Source organism: Pituophis catenifer, unplaced genomic scaffold (genome assembly GCF_029215685.1).
Source record: "Pituophis catenifer annectens isolate HBS135680 unplaced genomic scaffold, rPitCat1.0.hap2 SCAF_8, whole genome shotgun sequence".
In the NCBI taxonomy this organism is placed as follows: Eukaryota; Metazoa; Chordata; class Lepidosauria; order Squamata; family Colubridae; genus Pituophis; species Pituophis catenifer.
In genome coordinates this window covers 38,883,755-38,909,552 of record NW_027256888.1, presented here as the reverse complement: position 1 = coordinate 38,909,552, position 25,798 = coordinate 38,883,755, and the positions used below count along the sequence as shown (strand labels likewise).

The window sequence follows — 25,798 nt, the reverse complement described above, 5'->3', positions numbered from 1 at the left end:
TTTCCCCCCCTCCCTTCCGAGTACGCAATGGGACGTGCTGGCAGTAAGTTTTGAGTTTCGGCGCGGAAAAAAAGCAGTTTGCAGCCAGGAAGTTGAGCCTGCGCGGTTTTTTTTTTCTCCCACTCTCTCCCTCACGGTTTATTTTCCCCCTCGCGAGACGGGGCGGTTTGGAACCTTAGGAAGGAGTGCGCGAGCCACAGGTGAGCGAGGGGGGAGGGGCAGGAGGTCTCCCGACTCCTGCCGTAGCATTTCGGGAAGTTCAGAGCTGTTTAAGGATTATCCATAAATATTTATTTCTCAAATAAACTTGCTTATTTGTTCCCCATGACTATCATTAAGCGTTGTACCTTATGATTCTTGACGAATGTATCTTTTCTTTTATGTACACCGAGACAAATTCCTTGTGTGTCCAATCACACTTGGCCAATAAAGAATTCTATTCTATTCAAATTTAAGAACCCCCAATCTCCTCGCAGAGGAGTCAATGGTACTTGGGAGACGGAGGCGAGGGGCCGTGCCTGCTTTTCATTGATTTGATTTGATTCCTCTTCTGTTTATAAGTCATGCAAGGCGGTGACCATACTTAATATTCCTCCCTCCTATTTTCTCCACAACATCAACAATCCTGTGAGGTGGATTGAGCGGAAACAAAGTGACCGGCCCAAAGTCACCCAGGTTTTTTTTTTTTCCATGCCTAGGGCTGCTGGAATACCGTGGAACTCACAGTCGCCTGCTTCCTAGGCCAGCACATTTTAAACCACTAGATCAGGGGTCTCCAATCTTGGCAACTTTAAGCCTGGTGGACTTCAACTCCCAGAATTCCCCAGCCAGCTTTGCTGGCTGGGGAATTCTGGGAGTTGAAGTCCACCAGGCTTAAAGTTGCCAAGATTGGAGACCCCTGCACTAGATCAAACTGGCTCCTTCTAGGGTTGTTTCAGGAGCCCTTGATGGTAGGGGAAGCCATCTGTTTAGGCTTCTAGGGTGGTGGGGCTTTCCTCCTCTTGCTTTTCTTGGTTCAGGGAGAGAGGTGGGTCAATTCAAAGCAAAATCCCTACTTTAACTGAGCCCACCCCACGCCTTTGAAGTTTAGGTGAAAATCATCTGGGTTGGTGCCTTGGGAATGCATGCTTCTCTTTCTTTTTCCGTTAAAGGGTTTGAATGGGTGTAGGTAAGAATCGGGCACCTGGCCTAGCCTTTTGCCGGGCCAGGCTTAAATTAGAGGTTGCTTTGGACATAGCCAAGTTAATTTGGGAGCTTGCTTTTGGACAAGGTTAAAGCCTGGAATAAAGATTTTATAGTGATACAATTTGAAGATTCATGAATATATTTATTTTTATTTATTTATTTATTTTATTTTGTCAAGCACATATTAGATAACATACGTAAGTATAAACATGATTTGAATACATGAAATGGATACAAATAAAAGGAACATTAGGACAGGAACGATAGGCACATTAGTGTGCTTATGTGCCCTTACAGACCTCTTAGGAATGGGGTGAGGTCAACACTAGACAGTCTAAGATTAAAATTTTGGGGGTTTTGGAATGAAACCACAGAGTCAGATAGTGCATTCCAGGCATTGACCACTCTGTTGCTGAAGTCATATTTTCTTCAATCGAGTTTGGAGCGATTTATTTTAAGTTTGTATCTATTGTGTGTTCCTGTATTGTTGTGGTTGAAGCTGAAGTAATCATTGACAGGTAGGACATGTAAAAGAAGAAAAGAGGGTTAATTCCATTTAAGCTTATTTTCCTCTTGTTTGTTTCTCTAGTAACAAGATGTCAAAGAGAAAAGCAACAAAAAATTTCAAAAAGAAATTGGCAGTAAGTGGCATTTTGTTTTAAAGTGTGAATAGCTATTTACCTCTTCTTTTTAATGCAGAATGTTGAATTGATTTGGGTGTATAAATTCTATAAAGTTTATTTAATTCTTGAGCCGTTTAGTTTTGCTATGACCTTTTAAACATAATACATTAGATCATAAATTTTTATGCAGTAGTTGAAGTAGGGCTGTTCGCTACTTAGTACTCTATCTTCAAATTGGAATGTGAACATTTGCAATCACATGTCTTTCTGGGATTATACAGCAGCTATAGAAAACTCCATGGTTTTTTTAAATAATTAAATAATTTCCAATAATTTTATTAGGGATTATATTAAACAAGTGAAACTTGTACAACTACAAAATAATATTAAAGAAAATTAAAAAGCTCTATGATTTCAGGAATAGATACAGCAGCTTTAAAATATTAGTAGGTGCTGTGTGCATAGCTCTAGATGGTAGTACTACATATAGCCCTGATAATTTTTCCTTAATTTAATTTGCATTTATTACTTATTTGTAATAACCTCTTAAATATTTAACTTTCTGAAGATCTTAGATAATGTGTTTTTTAACATTGCCATGCTAATCCATAGGTGCATGGAGCTTTTGAAATCCATGATTTTAATTAACATCTTTTGTTTTGGATGGGGCTGAATTACCCCAGACAGACCTAGTGCACAACTTGTGGGTTCTCCTAGATTTACAACGACTACTCAAAGAGCAGGTGACAGTAGTGGCTATGAGAGTCTTTGTGCAACTTTGGGTTGTGTGCCAGCAGGTCCTTTCCTGGTTTGGAAGTCCCTGTGTTTAGTCACTCAAGCCCTGGTCATCTCACACTTGGATTCTTGCAATATGCTGTACATGGAGCTATTTGAAGAGTATTTGGAAGCTACAGCTGGCACAGAATGAATTCTTGTAAACAATTCTTGGGGACCCTAGGGTGGCCTGTATCACCAGTTGCCAGTTTGCTTCTAGGTTCAATTCAAGATGTTGGTTATCACTTTAAAGCCCTTCATGGCATGGATCCAGGTTGCCTAAAAAAACCATCTTACCCCAATGGGATTGTCTCACCCACCTGTTCCAATAGAAGGGGAATGTTGCAAACCCTATCAATCAAGGAATTCTGACTGCAGCCAGGAAAAGCCTTTTCTGCTGTGATTCCTAGCCTTTGTAACATCATGACCTCTGAGGTGAGATCCAAATCCACCCTTTTGGCCTTCCAAAAGGATTTCTAGACTTGGCTGTGCTAACTGGCATTGAGACCCAATGGGGGCACATCATTCTTGAGGTGGTTAACAGACCATGATAAGACACACACCCCCCATGCATCCTGCTCCCTTCTCTCCATCTTTGTGAATGTTAAACTAATTTAATATTACTATTGGTTTGATGCTTTCATGTTTTAATCATTTTTTTAATAATTGCCTAGAGTTGCCTGCAGATGAAATGGGTAGCATATAATTTGAATAAATAAATAATCTGCTTTCCTTGCAGGGATGTCAGGCCAAGCAGGCCTCTCATGGTAAATTGTTTTCATCTGAGGAGCCTGATATCTCAAGAATTTTGAAAATTCCGGGAACCGGGCTAACAGAGGAAACTGATGACTTATTTGGTTAGTTATTGTCTATAACATTTTAAAGACGTTCCTACATAGTTATTAGAATTGTCTGCTTTCTGATTGGCACATCTGGTAGCCATCTGCACTCTGAATTATTATTTTTGTTTACTATGTTGGATTTTATATTTACTGTAAGTGACCAGGAGTTATGCTGAGCTGGTAATATAAAAATAATTGTAATAAATAAATATTAATACGATATTGTTCCCAACCTCAATTTGTAGATAGTAATTGTTCTGGAATGTATTGAGTAAATGCAGAATAAAAATATGATTGTGTCACATTTCCAATAAGCAAGTTAAATAAATACAAATATACATACATGTATATTATAATGTCTAGTATATTTTTATAAATATACTTATTTAATTGTATGGATACAGAAAGATCAGCTATAGAGTCCTACTAAGATAGCTACAGCATCTGGATTAGCTTTAGCATTAATAAACAATTGAATAATAAAATAAATTCATGTGTTTTACAACAGAATTTTAAATAATATACCCAAATGTTTCACAACTCAAGAAAGAAAAACCCCGACTCCATTTTCATAGAGAAAGGTACTTTTACTGAGTATGAACTGAATGCAACCAAAGAAAAGCAAGGTCTGATGCAATAGGCGCGAAAATCACATATAGAAAGCATCCTCAAAACTCTCTCCCCAAGGGTCCAGTCTGGATTATCCAATCTACATCCCCTCAAGATGTCATGTGGGGTGCAGCTTCAGATGGCTCCATCGTTCTGGTATTCCAGGACGGTTGACCTTGACTGGTTATCAACACGCCTTCCAGCTGCAGAGAAAACTTTCTCCAATTCACTCCCTGTTATGAGACATCACCACCAGCTCGCTTCCCCCCTCCCAACTACCCAGACAGCTCCCCCCCTCCCCCCATTACAATGGCAGCCGTAGCAAGCAAGCAATATAGAAGCAGAGGCTGACATTCAGCCCTCTTGCAGAAGAGACGTTAGTCCTAGAAAGAGAACAGAATAAAGGGAATATAGAAAAATCACATAAACAGGTAACATATGTAACTAAGGTTTATCAGGATATTTGGAATAAAACAATTGCAGCTGCCTCGGAGCTCTAACATCTCGCTCATTTACCCATTCAGATTGAGCTCATGGGAAATGTTTCTAGACCACCAAGTACTGCACTTTCCCTTGATGTTTCCTAGAGTCCAATATCTCTTTAATCTCAAAATGCTGTTCTCCTTCGATGAGTATGGGGACAGGAGGAGGTTCTTGGTCCTGACGCAGGGGGGAAGTATGCTCGGGTTTCAATAAACTAACGTGAAACACAGGATGAAGTCACTGGACAAGGTTAGGTCCCCTTTTGCCTGCGCTCTGGTAACTACTGGAGCAGCCAGCTGTTTCGAGGGGACAACCGGGCAAATCACTTTCACCTGAGCACTATTGTATTGAGGTAGTCTCAAAAGAGCATCTGCCATAAAGTTCTTTCCCCCAGGAAGGTAGCGCAGAGAGAAATTAAAGCAGTTAAAGTGTTGGGCCCAGCGGTCTTGCTTAGGTGACAACTTCCGGGGCATTTTTAGGGCCTCTAAGTTTTTGTGATCAGTCCACACCTCAAAAGGGTGCTTCGCCCCTTCCAGGAAGTGCCTCCATGTTAGCAGCGAACAGCGAAAGCCTCCTTCTCCCAGATACCCCATTTCCTCTTGGTTTCAGATAATTTCCAAGAGGTATAGGCACAGAGTTGTAAATTTCCTTTGGCATTGGCTTGAAGTAACACTGCCCCAACAGCCACATCACTGGCGTCGGTCTGGATGACAAACGGGGCCTCCATGTCAGGGTGTTTAAGGACTGGTTCAGCGGCAAACAGTCGTTTCAGTTTTTCAAAGGCCGCCTGGCATTCCATAGTCCACTCGAGAGGCTGGGAAGGTTTTGGCTTCGCCTCTCCCTTTGTTTTCAGGAGGTTAGTAATCGGTAAGGCAATCTTCGCGAACGAGGGGATGAACTGTCGATAGAAGTTAGCAAAGCCCAGGAACATCGCTCCCTTTTGAAAACTTTGTTGGCTATAAACAGCTCTAGTTTCTGGAATTCTTGTGTGAATGCAGGACTGAATAGCAATTTCCTGAACCTATTCCCTTCCCTTATGCAATTCCATAGTCCCGGTTCACAGAAACAGGCATGGCAGATACCACCTTTTTTTGTTATTGTTGTTTAAATTTATTTGCCACCCATCGCGCCTTGAGACTATCCTCTGTAAAATGTTCATATTAGCAATACTTTTTACTGATAAAGTTTTTGTTTGCTTTAATCCAGCACACACTCTGGGTCCAAGTTTTGTAAGGACTTGCACATTTCATTAGCATAAACATTTTCGTCCATTAATTTGTCCTACTCTTAAATCCTTCCAGCTAAACCAGATATATTACACCGAGGGATAAAAATTCTATTCTCACTTTCACATGACCAGCATTGCTACTGGCTCAATGTCTAGTGGACCAAACTAGGTTAGAACTCTAGAATAATTAAGGTGGAATATCAACCTTTCATGGTAACTTGTTCTGTGTGATTGCTTCAAGGAACTATAGTTACCGAACTCTTTTATACAAGGCTTATTGCATCTGGGTGTGTGTTTTTTTTTTTTTTTAATTTGATTTATATGCCGCCCTTCTCCGGAGACTCAGGGCGGCTTACAATGCGTTAAGCAATAGCCTTCATTCTTTTGTATATTTTATACAAAGTCAGCTTATTGCCCCCACAAACTGGGTCCTCATTTCACCTACCTTAGAAAGGATGGAAGGCTGAGTCAACCTTGAGCCTTGGAGAGATTCGAACCAGCAGAAATTGCAGGCAGCTGTGTTAATAACAGGGTGCACTAAACCACTGTACTATCAAGGCTCTTTTCATTACTCTTCCTAATATCTTCCTCTTGAATAAAATTGCTTCATCCATTTCACACAAAAACGATTGTTTTGAGATTTTCTGTTGTGAAAAATTATTAAATTATTATAAGTAATTAGTACTTTTTCATCCTAGATCATCCTTTACATAGTACTGCTCTGTCTGTGTATGAAGAGGGAGAAGAGGCTGATAATGGGAACGATCAGTATTTAACAATCAATGAGTCTACCAGCAGTTCCTCTGATCCAGAGCCCCCAAAGAAAAATACAAAGAAAAGGTATTCCAAAAATAAGTTCAAAACATTATTTTGTGTGTAATATTTTCTCTGGATCAATTTTCTATGTGTACATGAATACATTAGTATATTCAGCCCTGTTAACTTAATCTAGTTACATAACTTCATTGAAACTATGTCATCCAAATAAAGAAGGGATATTTTGAGCACATCCAATACTTCAATCTAAAATTTCTAGTAAAGTACAAATATCAGTTAAAGAATCAGGTATATTCTTTATTTTTGGTGCTTTTGGTGCTTTTGAATCAGCTTCGAGTTTGGTCTCCACATAAGTAAGACTTCTTAGCAACATGTTTTCTTTATATTTATTTATTTATTTATTTTTCATATTTGTATACCGCCCTACTCCCGAAGGACTCAGGGCGGTGAACAGCCATAATAAATACAAATACATATAGAAGTTAAAAACTATTAAGAAACAGATTAAGTAATTTAGGCTCAAAGATTAAAAAACATCCAAATTTATCTAAAGAGGTTTAAAAACCCAATTTAAAAGAACAGTTTAAAAGCCAATTAAAAAGGGAGAGTTAGGCCAGACCAGCTTGTTGGAATAGAAATGTTTTCAGGGCTCGGCGGAATATGCGTAAGTCTTGGATGTTTCGTAACTCTGGGGGAAGCCCGTTCCAGATGGTAGGTGCCCCCACAGAAAAGGCTCTCCCCCTGGGGGCCGTCAGTCGACATTGTTTGGCCGACGGCACCCTGAGGAGTCCCTCTCTATGGGAGCGAACTGGTCGGTGAGAGGCTATTGGTGGCAGGAGGCGGTCTCGTAAGTACCCTGGTCCTGAGCCATGGAGCGCTCTAAAGATAGTAACCAAAACCTTGAAGCGCACCCGGAAGACCACTGGGAGCCAGTGCAGCTCGCGCAGGAGGGGGGTTACATGAGAGCGCCACATTGCTCCCATTACCACCCGCGCGGCCGCATTCTGGACCAGTTGGAGCCTTCGGGTGCTTCTCAAGGGGAGCCCCATGTAGAGAGCATTACAATAATCCAGGCGTGAGGTGACAAGGGCGTGAGTGACCGTGCGTAACGAGTCCCGATCCAGAAAGGGATGCAACTGGCGAATCAGGCGAACCTGATAAAAAGTCCTCCTGGCTACGGCCGTCATATGCTCTTCAAAAGACAGCCGTGAGTCCAGGAGGATGCCCAAGTTGCGAACCCCATCTGTGGGGGCCAACGACTCGCCCCCAATAGTCAGAGATGGCGCCAACTGACTATATCGGGACGACGGAAGCCACAGCCACTCGGTCTTGGATGGGTTGAGTCTGAGTTTGTTCCTCCCCATCCAGATCCGTACGGCCTCCAGGCACCGGGACATCACCTCGAGGGCATCATTGGGGTGATCTGGGGTGGAGATGTACAGCTGGGTGTCATCAGCGTACTGATGGTACTTCACCCCAAAACCACGGATGATCTCACCCAGTGGCTTCACATAAATGTTGAATAGAAGGGGCGAGAGGACCGATCCTTGTGGCACCCCACATATAAGGGGCCTCGGGGTCGACCTCTGCCCCCCTGTCAACACAGACTGCGACCGGTCAGAGAGAAAGGAGGAGAACCACTGTAGAACAGTGCCCCCCACCCCCAACCCTTCCAACCGGTGCAGCATGATATCATGATCGATGGTATCAAAAGCCGCTGAGAGGTCTAATAGGACAAGGACTGAGGAGCAACCCCTGTCTCGAGCCCTCCAGAGATCATCAACCAATGCGACCAATGCTGTCTCTGTGCTGTACCCGGGCCTGAATCCTATAATCGTTGCTTCTCTGTATGTTCCAAATGTATTGCTTTTTCTTTAAAACATTTGTTGTTATACTTTTCAAGTATGACAGGGTCCAAGTTTTGTAAGGGCTTGCACATCTTTCATTAGCATAAATATTTTCTTAAATTTCAGTTTGAAGGCAGTAAAGTCTTGGATGATTTTTTGCTTGACCTTTTGTATTTCCTCTGTATTATCACTACCAATATTTTAGTTCCCAAAGGTGGCATTTCTGGCCAACTTGCTCAGGACTTGATTTTCTCACAGAAGATTTTAGACTTTGCATGCCAGCTTTTTGGAAAGCCTTGAAGATTTGGATTTATTCCTGGGTCACTTGGTTAGATCTAAGACATAGTTGTTCTGATTGTTCTGATTTTTAAAAATTTGGGTTGTCATTATATATATTGTGTTTTTTATGTGTATTTGTACGTTTTTATATGACATTAGCTGCCCAAAATTGTTACAGTGAGATGGCATACATAAATAATCATTTAAAAATATGAAACTTTATAGATTTGAACTAAATTCTGTCTGTGGATCCTTGGTGCTCTCTGAGCTTGGTGGTTTTACTGCAGATCTTTTATTACCAAACTAGATAACATCATCAGTGCTAGAAGAGAATGGAATTTGCTCTTATTTTTATGTACTAGTGCAGGGGTCCCCAATCTCCAGGCTGTGGCTCACTACTGGGATGTGAGCCGTTGGAAACTGGGCCATGGAAGCAGCAGGCAAGTGCACATGTGCTCCATTTGTGTGAGCGGTAGGTGCATGTGCCTGCCGCTCATGCAAATGGAGCTGCCCGTGCACGCTTGCCCACCCCTGGCATATAACCATCCCCTCTTCTCCCCACTCTCTGCCAGACTGCAAAGCTGGAAAGGTTGGGGAACTGTTCTACTGGCTTGTCCTGTCAGTGTTGGTGGGAATGTTTTTGAAGGTTCCTTGATTAGGCTGTTGTTTATTGTTAGCTTGTTTGTCTGAATTGTTAGTTCCTTGGAATATTGTTACTTGATTGTTGGTCTAATGTTAATGTTGGTGTTAACCTCTGCTTGTATGGATGTTGATTGCTCGTGATGAGTTGTTTTGGTCTTTTTGCTTCCTTTTCGGCTTTTTTATTGTCTCCTGTAGATTTTGTTTATCTTTATGTGTCTGTTGATGGCCGATTTGTCTGAGTGCCAGGCCTCCAGGAATTCTCTGGTGCTTTTTGAACTAGATGACTTTGGATGGCTGTGGACCGATCTGGGGAGGGGAGTCTTGAAGATTCCAATTCCCTTTGGGAGTGGTCAGAAAGTCAGAGTATCTATCTTCCTTTCAGTATTTCATTTTCTAAGCATGCCTGGGTATTAACTTTCACTTTTTAAATGTATTGCTTTACTTTGCTTTTTGTTTTTAAAACTGGCTGATTGAATGCTGACCTTCATTAACTCCTTGCTGGATTTTATCTTTTTTCCTCCTCCTTTTGATTTATGTTGTTGTTTTGAATAACTCTTGCTTTTCTGTATGAAAACATGGCATGTCCTTGGAAGGTGAAGTGCTTTTATTTGATTTACATCAATATTAGACTTTAATATCATTTTTTTATACTTTATTAACTTACAAAATATTTGGAGATTATTTTTTTAATTTTTCTTTAACTTTGGATCAACATATCCAGAAAAAATCTTCCCTGTTCCTTTAATTTATTCTTCACTTTACTTTAGTGTTTTTTGTTTCCTGATTCACTTATACAGAACAATGGATCGAATTACAAACAAACAGAGCTGGCTGAAAATACCATTTGGTAACATGCAATTTTTAATTGGAAGTTTATTTAAAAAGTTTGATGAAATGATAATAGTTGTGGAAAATATTCAATCATGTTGTTCTGGAATTAGATTCACAAAAGGAATCTAAAACTTTTACATTCCTTTTGCAAATGGAGTTGATAGTTTAAAATCTTTTGGGCCTATTTAGCAAGGGATGAGAAATTAATTTTTAGTAATGTATTAATCACTATTCAACTAAGCGGGAATAATATGTGTATAGGTGTATTTTTCTTTTTTCTTTTTCAATAACCTTTTAAAATGTCGTTTATTTTGTGGGGGAGGGGGTTGCCTTTTTTTAATTTTTCATTTTTGTTTTGCAATTTAAACTTTTCTTTGAATAAAATAAGAAATTGAATAAGATTGTTTCATGTGTTTTCTCTAGTTGGGAGTGCTATAGATTCCAGGCATTGCATTATGGTCTCAGCTATGAGTCCTGAAAGTGGTGATCCTTTGAGTTGATATATTTGTCCATGAAACTGAAAGTATGTTGTTAGACAAAGATTGATAAGGATCACGATTCTGGGTATTTCAATCTTGGTGTACTTGATTAGGTCCGGTGTGCTGTCATGGTTTCTTTTTGCTAGGTTTGAGTCTATAAAGAGTGCTGTAATATCAAATGAGGCCATGATTTCATCTTCATCTATGGTCAGGTCTTTGATCCTTTGGAGGCACTATAAGGATTTGATAGAGAGTTTACTTCCTTCTGTGAAGTGTACAAGTTCATTTGTTAGTTATTTGGCAATGTTGTAGATTGGTGTTCCTGGTAAGGATATAATTGGCTGGAAAGGTATGTCTGCCAGTTGAGTCTAATTGCCATGTAATCCAACCCTTACCATTCATAATGTAATTCTATACTTGCTTGTTCAATACAACTAAACAATCCCTGACGAATGCACATTTGTGGCCATATTTTCTTTTTTCAGTATGACATATGTACCATTGAATTTCCATACTTTAATAATACTAATTATGTTGCTTACTCCTTGCTATTTTTAACTGTAAATCTTTGTCTGGCAATAATATAAGAATCTCTTTGGCCCATCAGTGAAATTATTTAGTCAATATAATGCTGCAAAAAAGATTCTAACAAGTTTCCATGCCAGTGTTTAAAATTCCATGACAAAATATACGGTAACATTTTTATATTTACCAGAAAAGCTAACACTCTGAAAACAATAGTGAGAACTGAAGATTCAGAAGAGGAACCTTCAGTAAAGAACATGGTAAGTAAAAGATTTAGATAATACTTTTTCCATTTTATTGGTGGTAAAATACAATCTATTATAGGCAGATTTTTTGAAACATAAATATTTACATTTATATAAATATTTACAATAATTTTCAATGGTACATAATTGGATAACATTTAAAATTATATGACTCAAAACCACAAGCAAAACTGATTTCATCATTTTAAGTTGAAATTTCTTGTAATTTGTTATTTTGGTAGTTAAGTTTTTCTTAAATATACTCACTTTTTTATTCCCAAAAATCTGGTAGATGCCCTGCAGTGAAATATTATCTATAATGTCATTTGTTGATTGTATGTGGTATTATGTACCATTTCCTTACAGTCTATCTCTTTTTTTAATGTTCACTTATCCTGATAGTCCTAATCTCAATGGTCTCATATTTTTCCTGAATCAAAAAACAGAATAACAGAGTTGGAAGGGACCTTGGAGGTCTTATAGTCCAACCCTTCCTTAGGCAGGAAACCCTACATCACTTCAGACAAATCCAATATCTTCTTTAAAACTTCCAATGTTGGAGCATTCACAACTTCTGGAGGCAAGTTGTTCCACTGATTAGTAAACTAAACTAAGAAATTTGTCCTTAGTTTTAGGTTGCTTCTCTCCTTGATTAGTTTCCACCCATTGCTTCTTGTCCTACCCTCAGATGCTTTGGAGAGTAGCTTGACTCCCTCTTTTTTGTGGCAGCCCTGAGATATTGGAACACTGCTATCATGTTTCCCCTGGTCCTTCTTTTCATTAAACTAGACATAACCCAGTTCCTGCAGCCGTTCTTCATATGTTTTAGTCTCCAGTCCCCTAATCATCTTTGTTGCTCTTCTCTGCACTCTTTCTAGAGTCTCCACATCATTTTTACATCGTGGCAACCAAAACTGGATGCAGTATTCCAAATGTGGCCTTATCAAAAATTATAAAGTGGTATTAACACTTCATGTGATCTTGATTCTATCCCTCTGTTTATGCAGCCTAGAACTGTGTTGGCTTTTTTGGCAGCTGCTTCACACTGCTGGCTCATATTTAAATGGTTGTCCAATAGGACTTCAAGATCCCTCTCACAGTTACTACTATTGAGTGAGGTACCACATATACTGTACCTATGCATTTTGTTTTTCTTCCCTAAATGTAGAACCTTACTTTTTTCACCATTGAATTTCATTTTGTTAAGATAGCGCCCAATGTTCAAGTCTGTCAAGATCCTTCTGTATCTTAAGCCTATCTTCTGGAGTGTTGGCTATTCCTGCTAGCTTGGTGTTGTCTGCAAATTTGATGAGTTCCCTATCTATCCCGTCGTCCAAATCATTGAGGAAGGTGCTGAAGAGTACTGAGTCTAAACAGAGTCTTGGGGTACCCCACTGCATACTTCCCTCCATGTAGATGCAGTTCCGTTGAGGACTACACATTGAGTGCGGTTGGTCAGCCAGTTACGAATCCATCTGGTAGTGATGCTGTCACATTTTTCTATTTTATTTAGTAGTAGGTTATGGTCTACTTTATCAAATGCCTCAGAGCATTCCTCTGGTCCACTAATTTTGTCACTTTGTCCAAGAATGCAATAAGATTAGTCTGGCATGATCTGTTTTTGACAAACCCATGTTGGCTTTTGGTTATTACTTTGTTTGCTTCTAGGTGTTTGCTGATTCGTTGATTATCTTTTCCAGAATCTTCCCTGGTATTGAGGTCAGGCTGATAGGTCTGTAGTTTCCTGGATCTATTTTTTTCCTTTTTTGAAGATGGGACCTACATCAGCTCTTTTCCAGTCCTCTGGCAGTTACCCGGTGCTCCAGGATCTTTGAAAGATATAGTTCAGTGGTTCCGAGATCTTGTCTGCCAGTTCTTTCAGAATCTTGGGGTGTAATCCATCTGGTCTTGGTGATTTGAACTTGTCTAGATGGTGCACACTTACCATTTTCTTCCCTATTTTAACTTGTGTTCTTAATCTGTTTTTTGTGCTTTTTTGCCCCTTTGTGTAAAGACAGTTGCAAAGAACGAGTTAAGTAGTTCTGCTTTCTCCCTATGTTTGTCACCTTCTGTCCACTTTCTCCCAGCAATGGACCAATTGTTTCCTTGACTTTTTTCTTGTTTTTAACATGTTGGAAGAAGCTTTTTTGGTTATTTTTTTTACTTTTTCTGTTATTGTTTATCCATGAATGATAAAATAGTTTTTATGAGCTGATAGCCATAGGTCTTTAATTATGCATCTGAATTGAATTATGAGTTGTAACTTTGTTACAGTGTCTATCGTACAAGTAATAATTAGTAATAATATACCATTAGTAATAATGTAATTAGTATTTAGTATGCTATGTAATCAGTATGCTATTGTATAGGTTACTTACGTTTATGTGCTGAATGGAGATAAGTACTTTAAAAAGTTCAGTTTGATTATAATGAATTGTAAGCAGTGATAACATGAAGTTCCTGTTATATCATTAATTTCTTCTGCCTGATTTTCTGCATATTTTGTACATATTTCATATAACTTGAAGAGTTTTTCTTATACTAATAGAAATTGACTGCATTAGTGAATATGTAAAAATGATTAAAATAATTCCGAAATAATTTTCAACACGTCAATAAAATTTACATACATTACAGAAATCTTCAAACTGTATGATCAGTAAGAAATACTTAAAATGAAAGATATATTAAAAGCAATATATATTAAAAGATATATTAAAAGCAATTTATAATTTGTATACATTTATAATTTATACAAATTATAAATTCTATTTTAAATACCATTAGTTGAAAAACAATTTAGTTTTCCAGCATGTTTTTTTAGCAATCTGGCAGATAATATGAAAAAACTGGGTCTTGCAACATTTTACATATCCTAGGAAAATAATATTTGTTAGCAGCTAATTGATTTAGGAAATCACATTGATTAAAAAATAGACAAAACAAAGATTCTTGAAGAACCTTTAATATTATTTTAGTAATATGTCTTTACCTTTATTTCAGCATATGAATTCCTAATAATTACCATTATATAATTATATATAATTTCTTAGAAACTTTTATACTTTCTAGGAGAAGCCTTATGTAATTTATTTTAATGTTTTGTTAATATATCTTTAAATGTTTTTTATAAAAAAATAGTCTTTGTCACATATCAGTTATAAAACTATTATAGAAATGAAGCAAAGCACATACTTCAGGCTGATTATTAAAAACCATATTATCATTAAAAGAGTCCACTAGTTGTAAAAAAAAATTGTTTTCAATTTATTTTTGCTGCGGTGCAGCTATAGAGTATTCAAAGTTAATGGGGTGTTGTTGCAAAGAAGTATATAAGTGTACTCTGATAGTGTATTCCTTGAATTTACTATAGGTGTTATGAGAATTTACTAAAATTTTAAGCAGTGTACATCTAGATAAAGTTATAATTTGACTAAGTTTGACAAAGTTTATTGAAAATGAAATAACACAGGTATGTTGGCTTGAGTTCCAAGCTTGGCAACCCAGCTACTAATATCCAACACATTTCAATAACATAGGTTGCTATCAACTAATATATTCCTTAACTTTGATCCAATAGATACCCAAGAAAAAGACTCAATCCCATGTAAATAAGAATGTTTTACCAGAAAAGGAGACAAACTGTCCAGGTAAATCATTTTTCCTTTCTCCACAGCATTAGAATGGTTTGTCACTTCTGTGTTTAGTACCAGACCTGCTGATCTTGATTTTAATAGTAACTGAGTAAAATTGTAGGACTTAGCATTTCATATGCATCAATTTAAATTGTGTATCTTTGAGAAGCTTAGATAGGCTTGGACCCATAATAACCAAATGTATTAATACTGTTTTTCACTTCATTTAGTTTCAAAAAAAGTTCCAAAGCAGCCAACAAAAGTTACCAGATGTGTTACCAAGGAAAAAGTTGTTTTGAAGGAGCTTGAAAAGATAACAACAGAATACAAGTAAGCATTTTTTCTTATGATTGAGAATTTCCTTATGACTGAAAATTTTGCTATGATATTAAATGTAATTTATAATTCAATCTGCTTTTTTACTTTTTAAAATTGGAATTAGTGCTGTTGGACTGTTTGGAGATATTGTAAAAGCATAATAAAAGAATTACTTTGTTTTAAATAATAGCTTTTTTCTGAAAAAATATGTATCATAGAAAATTGTCAGATTTAAGATAATAATTTTTATCATCACCTGGATGCTCAGCAGGGTTTAAGCAGGCTTGGGCTTCGTCACTACTTTGATAGGAGACTGCCAAAGAATATCAGGACTGCATGAAAGCTGGGAAATTTGGGGGAAAAAATCCCAGAAGGCAGCAGCAGTTATGTGATATCAGAATTATTGTAGGAAACATGTTGACTAGCAGCAAAAATGCAAACCCAAGAATGATAATTGAAAACTTTTTAGCATTTTAAGTTATGATAATATTTTTAAACAGGAAAATGTTAGGTATGTGGCATTGCTGTCTTATGTATCAACCATTAGTAGGATAAAATACAGTGACAAGAATTTTCACCTCTTCATGTACAAATTAGTTTAATATGTTCATTTAAGTATAGATTTATCATCATATATTGTGTATATTGTTTCAGAGAAGAAGTGGAACAAGAGAAATATAAAAATGTTATTGATAAATTTCATGCCAGGCTCAAAGACCAATTCACCGACATTGTACGTACAGGTTTTGATTGGGAAAATAATGTATTTTGCAAATGTTACGGGGGTAATTAATCACCAAAATAACCTACATATTCTTTAGAAGAAATTAAATGTATCTGGGAGAGGGGACAAGTAGAGTGCTAAGGAATTTTATACAGCAGGGCATTGGGCATGGAAACAGTCCATGATGTAAACTGGTGCAGGATATGTGTAGGTTAGAATAATAAATTGAAAATTTGGAAAGCATCCAGAAAAGAGAAAAACTAGGCAATGAAAAAAGTCAGTTGCAATTTTTTTCTTTTTGAATTACCCACACTTATCTTCTGCTCCTATACATTATATCCAGCCGGGTCCTATCACTTTAATTCCCGTTTATATAAAATCTGAAAAAGGATAAAATTAGATATGTATATGTAAAAATCCAAAAAGATTTAAAATTATTATTTCTTGAATTAAATAAGCTTTTTAAATTCTGGTTATTAGAAAATGTGAATTTTACTAATTTAAATATCTTGTATTTATTGTAATTATTTACTAAGAAGTTATGCCATATCTTTAATTTTGAATGTTTTAACTAGTCTGCAGATGCTGAGAAACTGAAAAATACAAAACTGAATCAAACAAAGGTAAACTAGCCGGTGTATTGTCTTTTAAACTGTATAGATTTTCTTCCAATAGATTAAAACTAGCTTTTAGTGGACAATATTTAAAGAAATAGGATGTAATAATAATATAAAATTTCATTAATTCAAATTAGGAGCTAGAATAGAAAACATTCTGTCTGTGAGTTTGACAAATATAAATTGAAGGTTTTATGCATACTAAGTTCTATATATGTATACAGGTAGTCCTTGACTTATGATCACAATTGAACCCAAAGTGTCTGTTGCTAAGTGAGACATTTGTTAAGTAGTTTTGCCCGATTTTATGACCTTTCTTGCCACAGTTAAGTGAATCGCTGCAATTGTTAGTAACAGGTTGTTAAGTGAATCTGGCTTCCCTATTGACTTTGCTTGCCAGAAGGTTGTAAAAGTGATCACATGACCCTGGCACACTGTAGCCATTTCTAAATGTGAGTCAATTGCCAAGCATCTTAATTTTGATCGCGTAATAGCAATAGCGTCTAGACTTATATACCGCTTCACAGTGCTTTACAGCCCTCTCTAAGGAGTTTAAGTCAGCATATTGCCCCCAAGAATTTGGGTCGTCTTTTTACCAAACTCGGAATGATGGAAGGCTGAGTCCACCTTAAACTGGTGAGTTTCGAACTGCCAAACCTCTGGCAGCTAGCAGTTAGCAGAATTAGCCTACAATACTTCATTGTAACCACTGTGCTACCACGGCTCTTGGATAAGTGTGTGAAAAACAGTCATTAAGTCACTTTTTTCAGTGCCATTATAACTTCAAATGGTCAATAAATGAGTTGTTGTAGGTTGAGGACTACCTGTACTTACGTGTTGTAAAATTCTGTTGACTCCAGAAAGAGATATTTTTCACCCAATGGTCACACTTAGGTTTTGAAATATTCTAGCTAGAAATTTTTTTTTAGTGTTTATCAATAATCTTTCTCAGTTTCAGTGCGAATATTTTGAGGAATACTACTATTAGTGATTTTTAATAAAGTTGATCAATTTAACTGTTGCTATCTATGGCTTTGCCTTTGTATTCTGTGTTAAGCACAATGTGCATTTTATTACATTTAGAACTATGTACATGTAGGTTGCAATCTTATTATTAGACAGGATATAAATATTTTAAATAAATAATCTCATCCTCATTAAATAAGCAGTTAAATTATAGATGAAGGGATTTTCAGTGGTAAGGCTACCTGCAGTTGATTAAGTTGATCGAGGAAGAGTATTGAAATTACGTTCCAAATATTTCTTGCTTCTTCACAAGATTCTAAATTGGATTAAATTTTATAATAAGCAGTATGTCTATATAGGTAGTCCTTGACATACGACTAATGAATCCTGCCCATCACAGTCGTAAAGCATGACTGATCCAATTTTACAAACTTTTTTGCAGGTGTAAAGTGAATCAGTGGTTTACTATGGGTGCAGTTTTGCTGAAAACTAAAAATAAATGCAGTTTTTGGCAAAATCGTTTAAAAACATGATCACTTGACCAGGGGATGCTGAAAATAGCTGTAAACGTGGGCTGGTTACTGAGCTCCCAAAGTGCAGTCACATGACTGCGAGGAACCATCGGAACGTAGAATTCGCATCATAAGAACCCTTAAGTAGGTCTGCTGAAACTTTTAATGTATGACTAAGTGACCAGTCGTAAGTCAAGAATTGCCTGTAAAGAAGTAATGGCAGTGATAAAGTATTAAGGATTTTCATACTTAATATTTATTTTCTGGCATTACAGATCATCAGAAAGACAAATAAGACAAGACAACGTTTAATAGAAATTAAAGGAGAACTATTTAGGTATGTTGTAATAACTTTGCAATTAAGTTTTAGATACAGTTATCACTGAATCCTAAAATCCTGCTTTGACCCAGTACGGATATCAGTACTGATAGTTTTGCTAAAAATATATACTTAAAGTTCCAGCTGACTGATATTTATTTCAGATGTCCTATAGCAACTATGCTGCTCCAAATCAAATGCATCAGAGAACGGAAGCTATACATTTAGGAATATGGTAAAGATTTTTTCAAAACTAAAAGAGGAGCATTAACTAAATTCCAGATGCTTCCTCCAAATAAGTTTCAAACGGAATCTGGCAAGATTCATTCCTTTCCATTGCAATATTATTTCTAGATTTTTTTCCATTATTTTTTAAGTATAAAATAACAATATTTATCTAAGAATATATTTACCTTATTAACCCGCTTTTTGAAATAGGTAAGTAGTTGGCATCTTTTGACCTCAATCATTCCTAAACCAGGCACCTGGTTTGTGGGGTGCCACAAGGGTCGGTCCTCTCGCCTCTCCTGTTCAACATTTATGTGAAGCCGCTGGGCGAGATCATCCGTGGTTTTGGGGTGCAGTTCCATCTGTACCTGATGACACCCAGCTGTACATCTCCACCCCAGACCACCCCAACGATGCCCTTGAAGTGATGTCCCGGTGCCTGAAGGATGGGGAGGAACAGGCTCCAACTCAACCCTTCCAAGACTGAGTGGCTGTGGTTGCCGGCGTCCCGATATAGTCAGCTAGTGCCATCACTGACTATTGGGGGTGAGACATTGGCCCCCACCGAGAGGGCGCGTAACTTGGGTGTCCTCCTGGATGCACGGCTGTCTTTAGAAGAGCATTGATGGCTGTGGCCAGGGGGGCTTTCTATCAGGTTCGCCTGATACGCCAGTTGCGCCCCTTTCTGGATCGGGACTCCTTATGCACGGTCACTCATGCCCTCGTCACTTCCTGCCTGGACTACTGCAACGTTCTCTACATGGGGCTCCCCTTGAGGAGCACTCGGAGGCTCAACTGGTGCAGAATGCGGCCGCACGGGTACTTATGGGGGCAACATGGCGCTCCCATGTGACACCTCTCCTGCACGAGCTGCATTGGCTTCCAGTGGTCTTCCGGGTGCGCTTCAAGGTATTGGTTCTCATCTTCAAAGCACTCCATGGCTTAGGGCCCGGTTATTTACGAGACCACCTTCTGCCACCGATAACCTCCCATCGGCCAATACGTTCCCACAGAGAGGGCCTCCTCAGGGTGCCGTCGGTCAGGCAATGTCGGCTGGCGACCCCCCAGGGAAGAGCCTTCTCTGTGGGGGTATCCGCCCTCTGTAATGAGCTACCCCCAGGGATACGACTGATCCCGGACCTCCGGACCTTCCTGAAGACTTTTTTATTTCAGCAAGCCGGGCTGGGTTAAAAAAAAAAAAAATTAATTGGTGAATTTTATGGGTAAGGGGTTTTAAATTGGGGGAAGCCAAAGATAAATTTAATTTTGTTTTATACTATTTTAATGTTTATATTGCACGTTTTAATTTTGGCTGTTCACCGCCCCGAGTCCTTCGGGAGAGGGGGCGGTATAAAAATTAAATGAATAAATAAATAAATAAATAATAGGTCTATGCAGCATTTTGCATATTGACTAGAGAATCTATCAGATTGCTCCTATCAGAATTCTGAGAGTTGAAGCCTACATATCTTGAATTTGTCAAGAACCCTAGATTATCCCTTAAACTATAATCATAATAATCTTCCTAAATGCATGTTGAAATTAGCGTGTGCTGCAAACTCTTGCTGTGATTTTGACTGGATGAAAAATGAAACTGGAGACTAATTTCATATAGCAGAGATACTGCTTACAAGTATCTGTGCCATAACATTGAAAACAAAAGACTAGTGAATCATAAGCAGTATTTTCTTTTCTTTTTGCTTTCAAAAATTAACACAAACATAAAAATAATTCTCAGAGAGATAAATAGGGGCCGCGTTGGCTCACGTGGTAAGACACTGGGCCTGCGCACCGCTGAGGTCGGCAGTTCAGCAGTTTGATTCCTGTGAGCGAATAAACTACAGAAAGGACAAGAAAGGAGCCTCCCCCGATTGCCTACTGGCATTCAGGTGTCCCGTGGGTAAAGATAACACTGAAATTCATTTCACAGCGGCAGGCAGCCACCTCAGTGATCCCTGGCTAACACATGCCATATGCTAAATAAATAAATAAGTTCAAATTCCACACATGCACCCAAATAACTGAAATTGCACTGCTAAAATATGAAATCTCACACTGCAAAAGACCCAAAACCTCTGTCCTGCCCTTCCAGTGTCACCAAGACAGTCCTATGTTTTTCAACTAATGAAGAGGAAAAAAAATGAGTACCAAAGAGTTGCCACCCTGGTTTATGAAGTGGGTTTCCAATTAGATTTCATATTGATGCAGTAACAGTTGATGCACCCCCTTATTTTTTTCAGGTCTGAATCAAGAACCGATTACCCTCTTGCTGTGTGATAGTTTAGCTTATCGCTCTTGCTCCTTTAGATTCAGTTATGTAAACAGTTTTCTGTAAAATAAAAGGAAATCTTATCAAAATATAATGCTCAACATTTATTTTTGCTAGAAATGAACCAGAACTGAAGAAACTAAAGAAAGAACACAGCAAACTAAAAGAAAAAATATCCTGTCTCAAGAATGCAGTTCAGTTTATCAAAGATTTAAAGAGTCTTCAGCAAATGAAGGATGAAAAGGAAAACTTGCAAGAAAAATTAAGAGTAAGTAACAATTTAATGGTTTAGCATACTGAAAGAACCACAGCTGTAGCTACTACTGCTTCTTATCTTTTAAATGCTAACCCTTGCATATTTGAGATAACACAAATACACATAATTGTATAGTTCCTAGGAGATGCAGTTTTTTCAGACATTCAGGGTGTGCTGCAACAGAAAAAGATAGTAAGCAGTGCCATGATTCTCCATCCCTGGCATCATTTTCAAGTACATATAGTACTCAGCCTATATAATTTTTTCCCCCAGACTATTCAAAGTTACAGTGGCACTGAAAAAAATGGACTTAACAATTATCCTAGTTCTGGTTGTTGCAGTGCCCCCACAGGTGCCCAATTCATGACTGACACTGCAGTGAGCCACTCACAAAATTGCCATTTGCAATTTATCCTGCAGGCTTCAGACAAGCAAAGTCAATGGAGAAGTCAGCAGAGTAAGTCACAAGTTACCCCAATTAAGTTGCTCCCCACTGTAGTTTTCTCCCAAAGAGAAGGGATCTCATACTCAGTAGCACCCCTTGCCCATCTGCACTCCACATCACAGTTCCTCCATAGCCTCAAGTGACCCACTCATGGCCCCTGACGCACCAGTGTTCCCTGGCACCACCCACAGTAAGCCCTTATGGCACCTTTTCCTGGGACACCCACTTCTGCTTAATGACCCATGTGTCCTGGGATTGATGTCACCCTTTATAACTGCATCGCTTAGCAATGGTAATTTTTATTCCAATTGCCATTATAGCCCAAGAACTATCTATCTGAAAAAAATAACCTTTTTTAGTGTAAATGGTACACATTTCACTATTCAGTATTGAAATTTATGCACTGCTTCATATACGTCTGATAATATCCTTATGGGAATATATAATACTGATATAATCCTATGTGATGCTGAAATAGGGTTTTAATGTTTTAATTTTTAAATGTTTTTATAATTTAATTTAACTTAATTTAATTTCCAATTTATATACCGCCCTTCTCCCTGAGGACTCAGGGTGGTGTACAGCCAAGATAAAAAACACAGAATACAAATATTAAAAAAAATTTAAAAATATATATAAATTTTGGCCCGAAAGTTAAAAAATCACAGACTGATTAAAAGAATTTAAAAATTTCTTCTTAAGCCAACCCGGCTTGCTGGAAAAGATGGGTTTTCAGGGAACGACGGAAGGCATTGAGGTCATGGATTCTCCTTATCTCCGGGGGCAACTGATTCCAGAGGGTGGGAGCCCCCACTGAGAAGGCCTTCCCCCTGGGGGTCACCAGCCTACATTGTTTGGTTGATGGCACCCTGAGGAGGCCCTCTCTGTGGGAGCGCACGGGTCGATGGGAGGTCGTCGGTAGCAGCAGGCGGTCTCGCAGATAGCTAGGCCCTATGCCATGGAGCGCTTTGAAGCACACGCGGAAGACCACCGGGAGCCAGTGCAGCTCGCGCAGGAGCGGTGTTACATGGGAGCGCCATGTTGCTCCCATCACTACCCGCGCTGCTGCATTCTGGACCAGCTGGAGCCTCCGGGTGCTCTTCAAGGGGAGCCCCATGTAGAGAGCATTGCAGTAGTCAAGGCGAGAGGTGACGAGGGCGTGATTGACTGTGCACAAGGAATCCCAATCGAGAAAGGGCCGCAACTGGCGAATCAGGCGAACCTGATAAAAGGTCCCCCTGGTAACAGCCGTCAGATGATCCTCCAAAGACAGCTGCCTATCCAGGAGGACTCCCAGATTGCGAGCCCTTTCAGTGGGGGCCAAAGACTCACCCCCAATAGTCAGTGATGGAGTCAACTGACTATATCGGGATGCCGGGAGCCACAGCCATTCAGTCTTGGAAGGGTTGAGCTTGAGCCTGTTCCTCCCCATCCAGATCTGCACAGCCTCCAGGCACTGGGACATCACTTCAAGGGCATCGTTGGGGTGGCCTGGAGTGGAGATGTACAGCTGGGTGTCATCAGTGTACTGATGGTATCTCACCCCAAAGCCACGGATGATCTCACCCAGCGGCTTCACATAAATGTTGAACAGAAGGGGCGAGAGGACCGATCCCTGCGGCACTCCACAGAGGAGAGGCCTCGAGGTCGACCTCTGCCCCCCTGCCAACACAGACTGCGACCGGTCGGAGAGAAAGGAGGAGAACCACCGCAACACAGTGCCTCCCACTCCCAACTCTTCCAGCCAGTGCAGCATGATACCATGGTTGATGGTATCAAAAGCCGCTGAGAGATCTAATAGGACCAGAACAGAGGAACAACCCCTGTCCCGAGCCCTCCAGAGATCATCCACCAACGCGACCAATGCCGTTTCCGTGCTGTGCCCAGACCTGAAACCCGACTGGAACGGATCTAGATAGGATGTTTCCTCCAGGAATTGCGGAAACTGTTGCACGACCACACTCTCCTTCGCAATGAAGCGAAGGTTGGAGACAGGACGATAGTTAGCCAATATTGCCGGATCCAGGGACGGCTTCCTGAGGAGAGGCCTCACCACCGCCTCTTTCAGGGCAGCGGGGAAGTGACCCTCACTCAACGAAGCATTAATGGTTTTTTTTAAATGCACTGTAAGCCGCCGTGTCTGAAAATAATAATAATAATAATAATAATAATAATAATAATAATAATAATAATAACAACAACAATAATAATTAATTATATTATTGTAATGATTATATTATAATTATTAATATTATTAATAATAATAAATAATAATAAAAGCAAGTGGCATATTGATTATTTTTGTGGTTAGCTTTTAAATTTTATCAATCTTAGATAAATTTAAAATTCATCTCATTTCATTTGAGTACAATAATGCTTTCATAGATCAAGTGCAGTACTTTTTATTTCTGGTGCAGTTTAAGATTAAGTGCAGTTTTATGTTAGTTTAGGTTCCTTAAAAATAGTTGCTGAGGAATTAAACATTATTAACCTGGCCAGAAATCCCAGTTTAGCCAGTTCAGATAAGTCCTACAGACATGGGGAATATTGATATATCCAATAAAGTGTACAAGTATAAACAAGGCAGATAATTTTTATTAAAACAATAAACATTCTGGTAAAGGTCTTAAGCTCTGTGCAGGATGATATTTGTATTCCCCTGAAACTAAGAATGCAACAAACCTTGTAATGGCTCCAGAGTTCCCAGATTCAAGTATACTTCAATACTGAATTAAAAGAAAAAACTTCCTGAATAAAATATAGTCTTGCATATTTTGATAAAGCTTTCTTTTCAGACATGCATGAAAGAACATGTCAGAGATGGCCCATAAACACAATTGCAATATGGGCAGGATATCAGCCTTCATCACAAAAACAGCATGGATATTAATCATAAACCCATATATCTTAACTGTCAAGACTATGATTTGTTAACTACAAGGGCAAAGGAAATTAAAACAGTCTTGACTTGTGGCAACTGCCTACACAAGTCCATGCTGTTTTCTTGGTATCAGTTTTGGAAGTGGTTTCTCCTCTTGTTGGGCTGAAAGAGAATGGCCCAAAATCAGCCAGTTGGCTTCGTGCCTAAAGCAAGACTAGGATTCATAATCTCCTGAGCTAAGGCCTGAGTCTTAACTAGTACATCAAACTGGCTCTCCAAAAACTTTTACAGGTTTTCAAATCCAGATCAGAATATTCCCCCAAATAACAGAGGAGATAAACATAAGTAAAATTACAAAGAATGAAAATAAAAGACAGAGAACAAGAAAGAAATGACCATCAAGGAGAAGAGGAACGGGCCTAGAAGTACTAACAGAAGTGACAGGGCGTTAAGATGATATTAGGAGTATATGCAAAGGATTGTAGAGCTGTATCAGTACGACTTGCAATGGGAAAGCTTGCAAGAGACTTGCAAGAGAAGGTGACTTCAGAAAGCGAGTAGTAAACTAGGTCCAAACATTAGGAATTTCTAACATAGGCTTATTATTTTACAAATTTATAAACTAAGTTTGTTTTTTCTCTTTCTGTTCCATAGTATAGCATTTCCAGCCTTCCTGCACTTCTGATGGAGTCACGAAGAATTTTAGGAGCAGAAAGTCACTTACAAAATATCAACACAAAATTACAGGACAGTTTGGAATTGCAAAAAACCAACTAAGTATTCATACTATAAATTATATAAAACAGACCATTGAATCATAAATACAGTATTTTAATAGATTTACTTTGTGTGAGAGAGCAAGTGATCTTTGACCTATTCTTTCATGAAAGTAGACTTTACAACAGAAAAATAATCTTGCTATTATTTAGTTGCAATAATGTTTCATCTGGCAAGGCACATGTAGCTGCATGTTGAGTACATATATGCTGCTTTCCAAGAAAGAAGAAAGAAGATGGTTGTTGAGAAATTAAAATTAAAAGTGCTTAAAACTAAAACTAAAAATTAAAAGTGCAGGCTTTTAATTGTCTAAATATATCACATTACTATTTATGTACTTGGATTACTATTTACATATTTTGGCAATTCAATAAAATCCTTTTCCTAAATGTCATCTTTCTAACACCTAGTTGCTTCTAAGCTCTAGTTGTCTTTATTCTTCATCCACAGTAAACATAAGTAAAATTTATTATATGCAAAGT

At 38.5% G+C, this 25,798-nt stretch overlaps 2 protein-coding genes across 5 annotated transcripts in view; one reads left to right on the top strand and one right to left on the bottom strand.

Annotated features, from left to right (window-relative positions):
- The first annotated feature begins 90 nt into the window (after positions 1–90).
- CENPU (centromere protein U) lies at positions 91–25,710 on the top strand. Its single transcript, XM_070948883.1, has 12 exons — positions 91–200; positions 1,775–1,826; positions 3,322–3,439; positions 6,443–6,584; positions 11,315–11,384; positions 14,950–15,019; positions 15,235–15,334; positions 15,977–16,055; positions 16,622–16,669; positions 18,417–18,478; positions 21,075–21,225; positions 25,194–25,710. Exons 2-12 carry the CDS (start codon positions 1,782–1,784, stop codon positions 25,314–25,316), a joined length of 1,008 nt encoding a protein of 335 aa, XP_070804984.1. The 5' UTR covers positions 91–200; positions 1,775–1,781; the 3' UTR covers positions 25,317–25,710.
- The window catches only part of PRIMPOL (primase and DNA directed polymerase), a 33,670-nt gene continuing 9,348 nt past the window's right edge, over positions 1,477–25,798 (bottom strand). The window contains exons 11-12 of one of the 4 annotated variants that reach the window (XM_070948176.1): positions 15,579–15,665; positions 14,981–15,308 (exon numbers count right to left, since the gene is read on the bottom strand). In XM_070948176.1, coding sequence (XP_070804277.1) covers positions 15,597–15,665 — 69 coding nt within the window. In that variant the 3' untranslated portion in view covers positions 14,981–15,308; positions 15,579–15,596. Of the gene's footprint in view, positions 1,685–14,980; positions 15,309–15,578; positions 15,666–24,235; positions 24,385–25,349; positions 25,526–25,798 lie in introns of those variants that run through there. The other 3 variants (XM_070948177.1, XM_070948178.1, XM_070948174.1) reach the window with 3 other exon arrangements.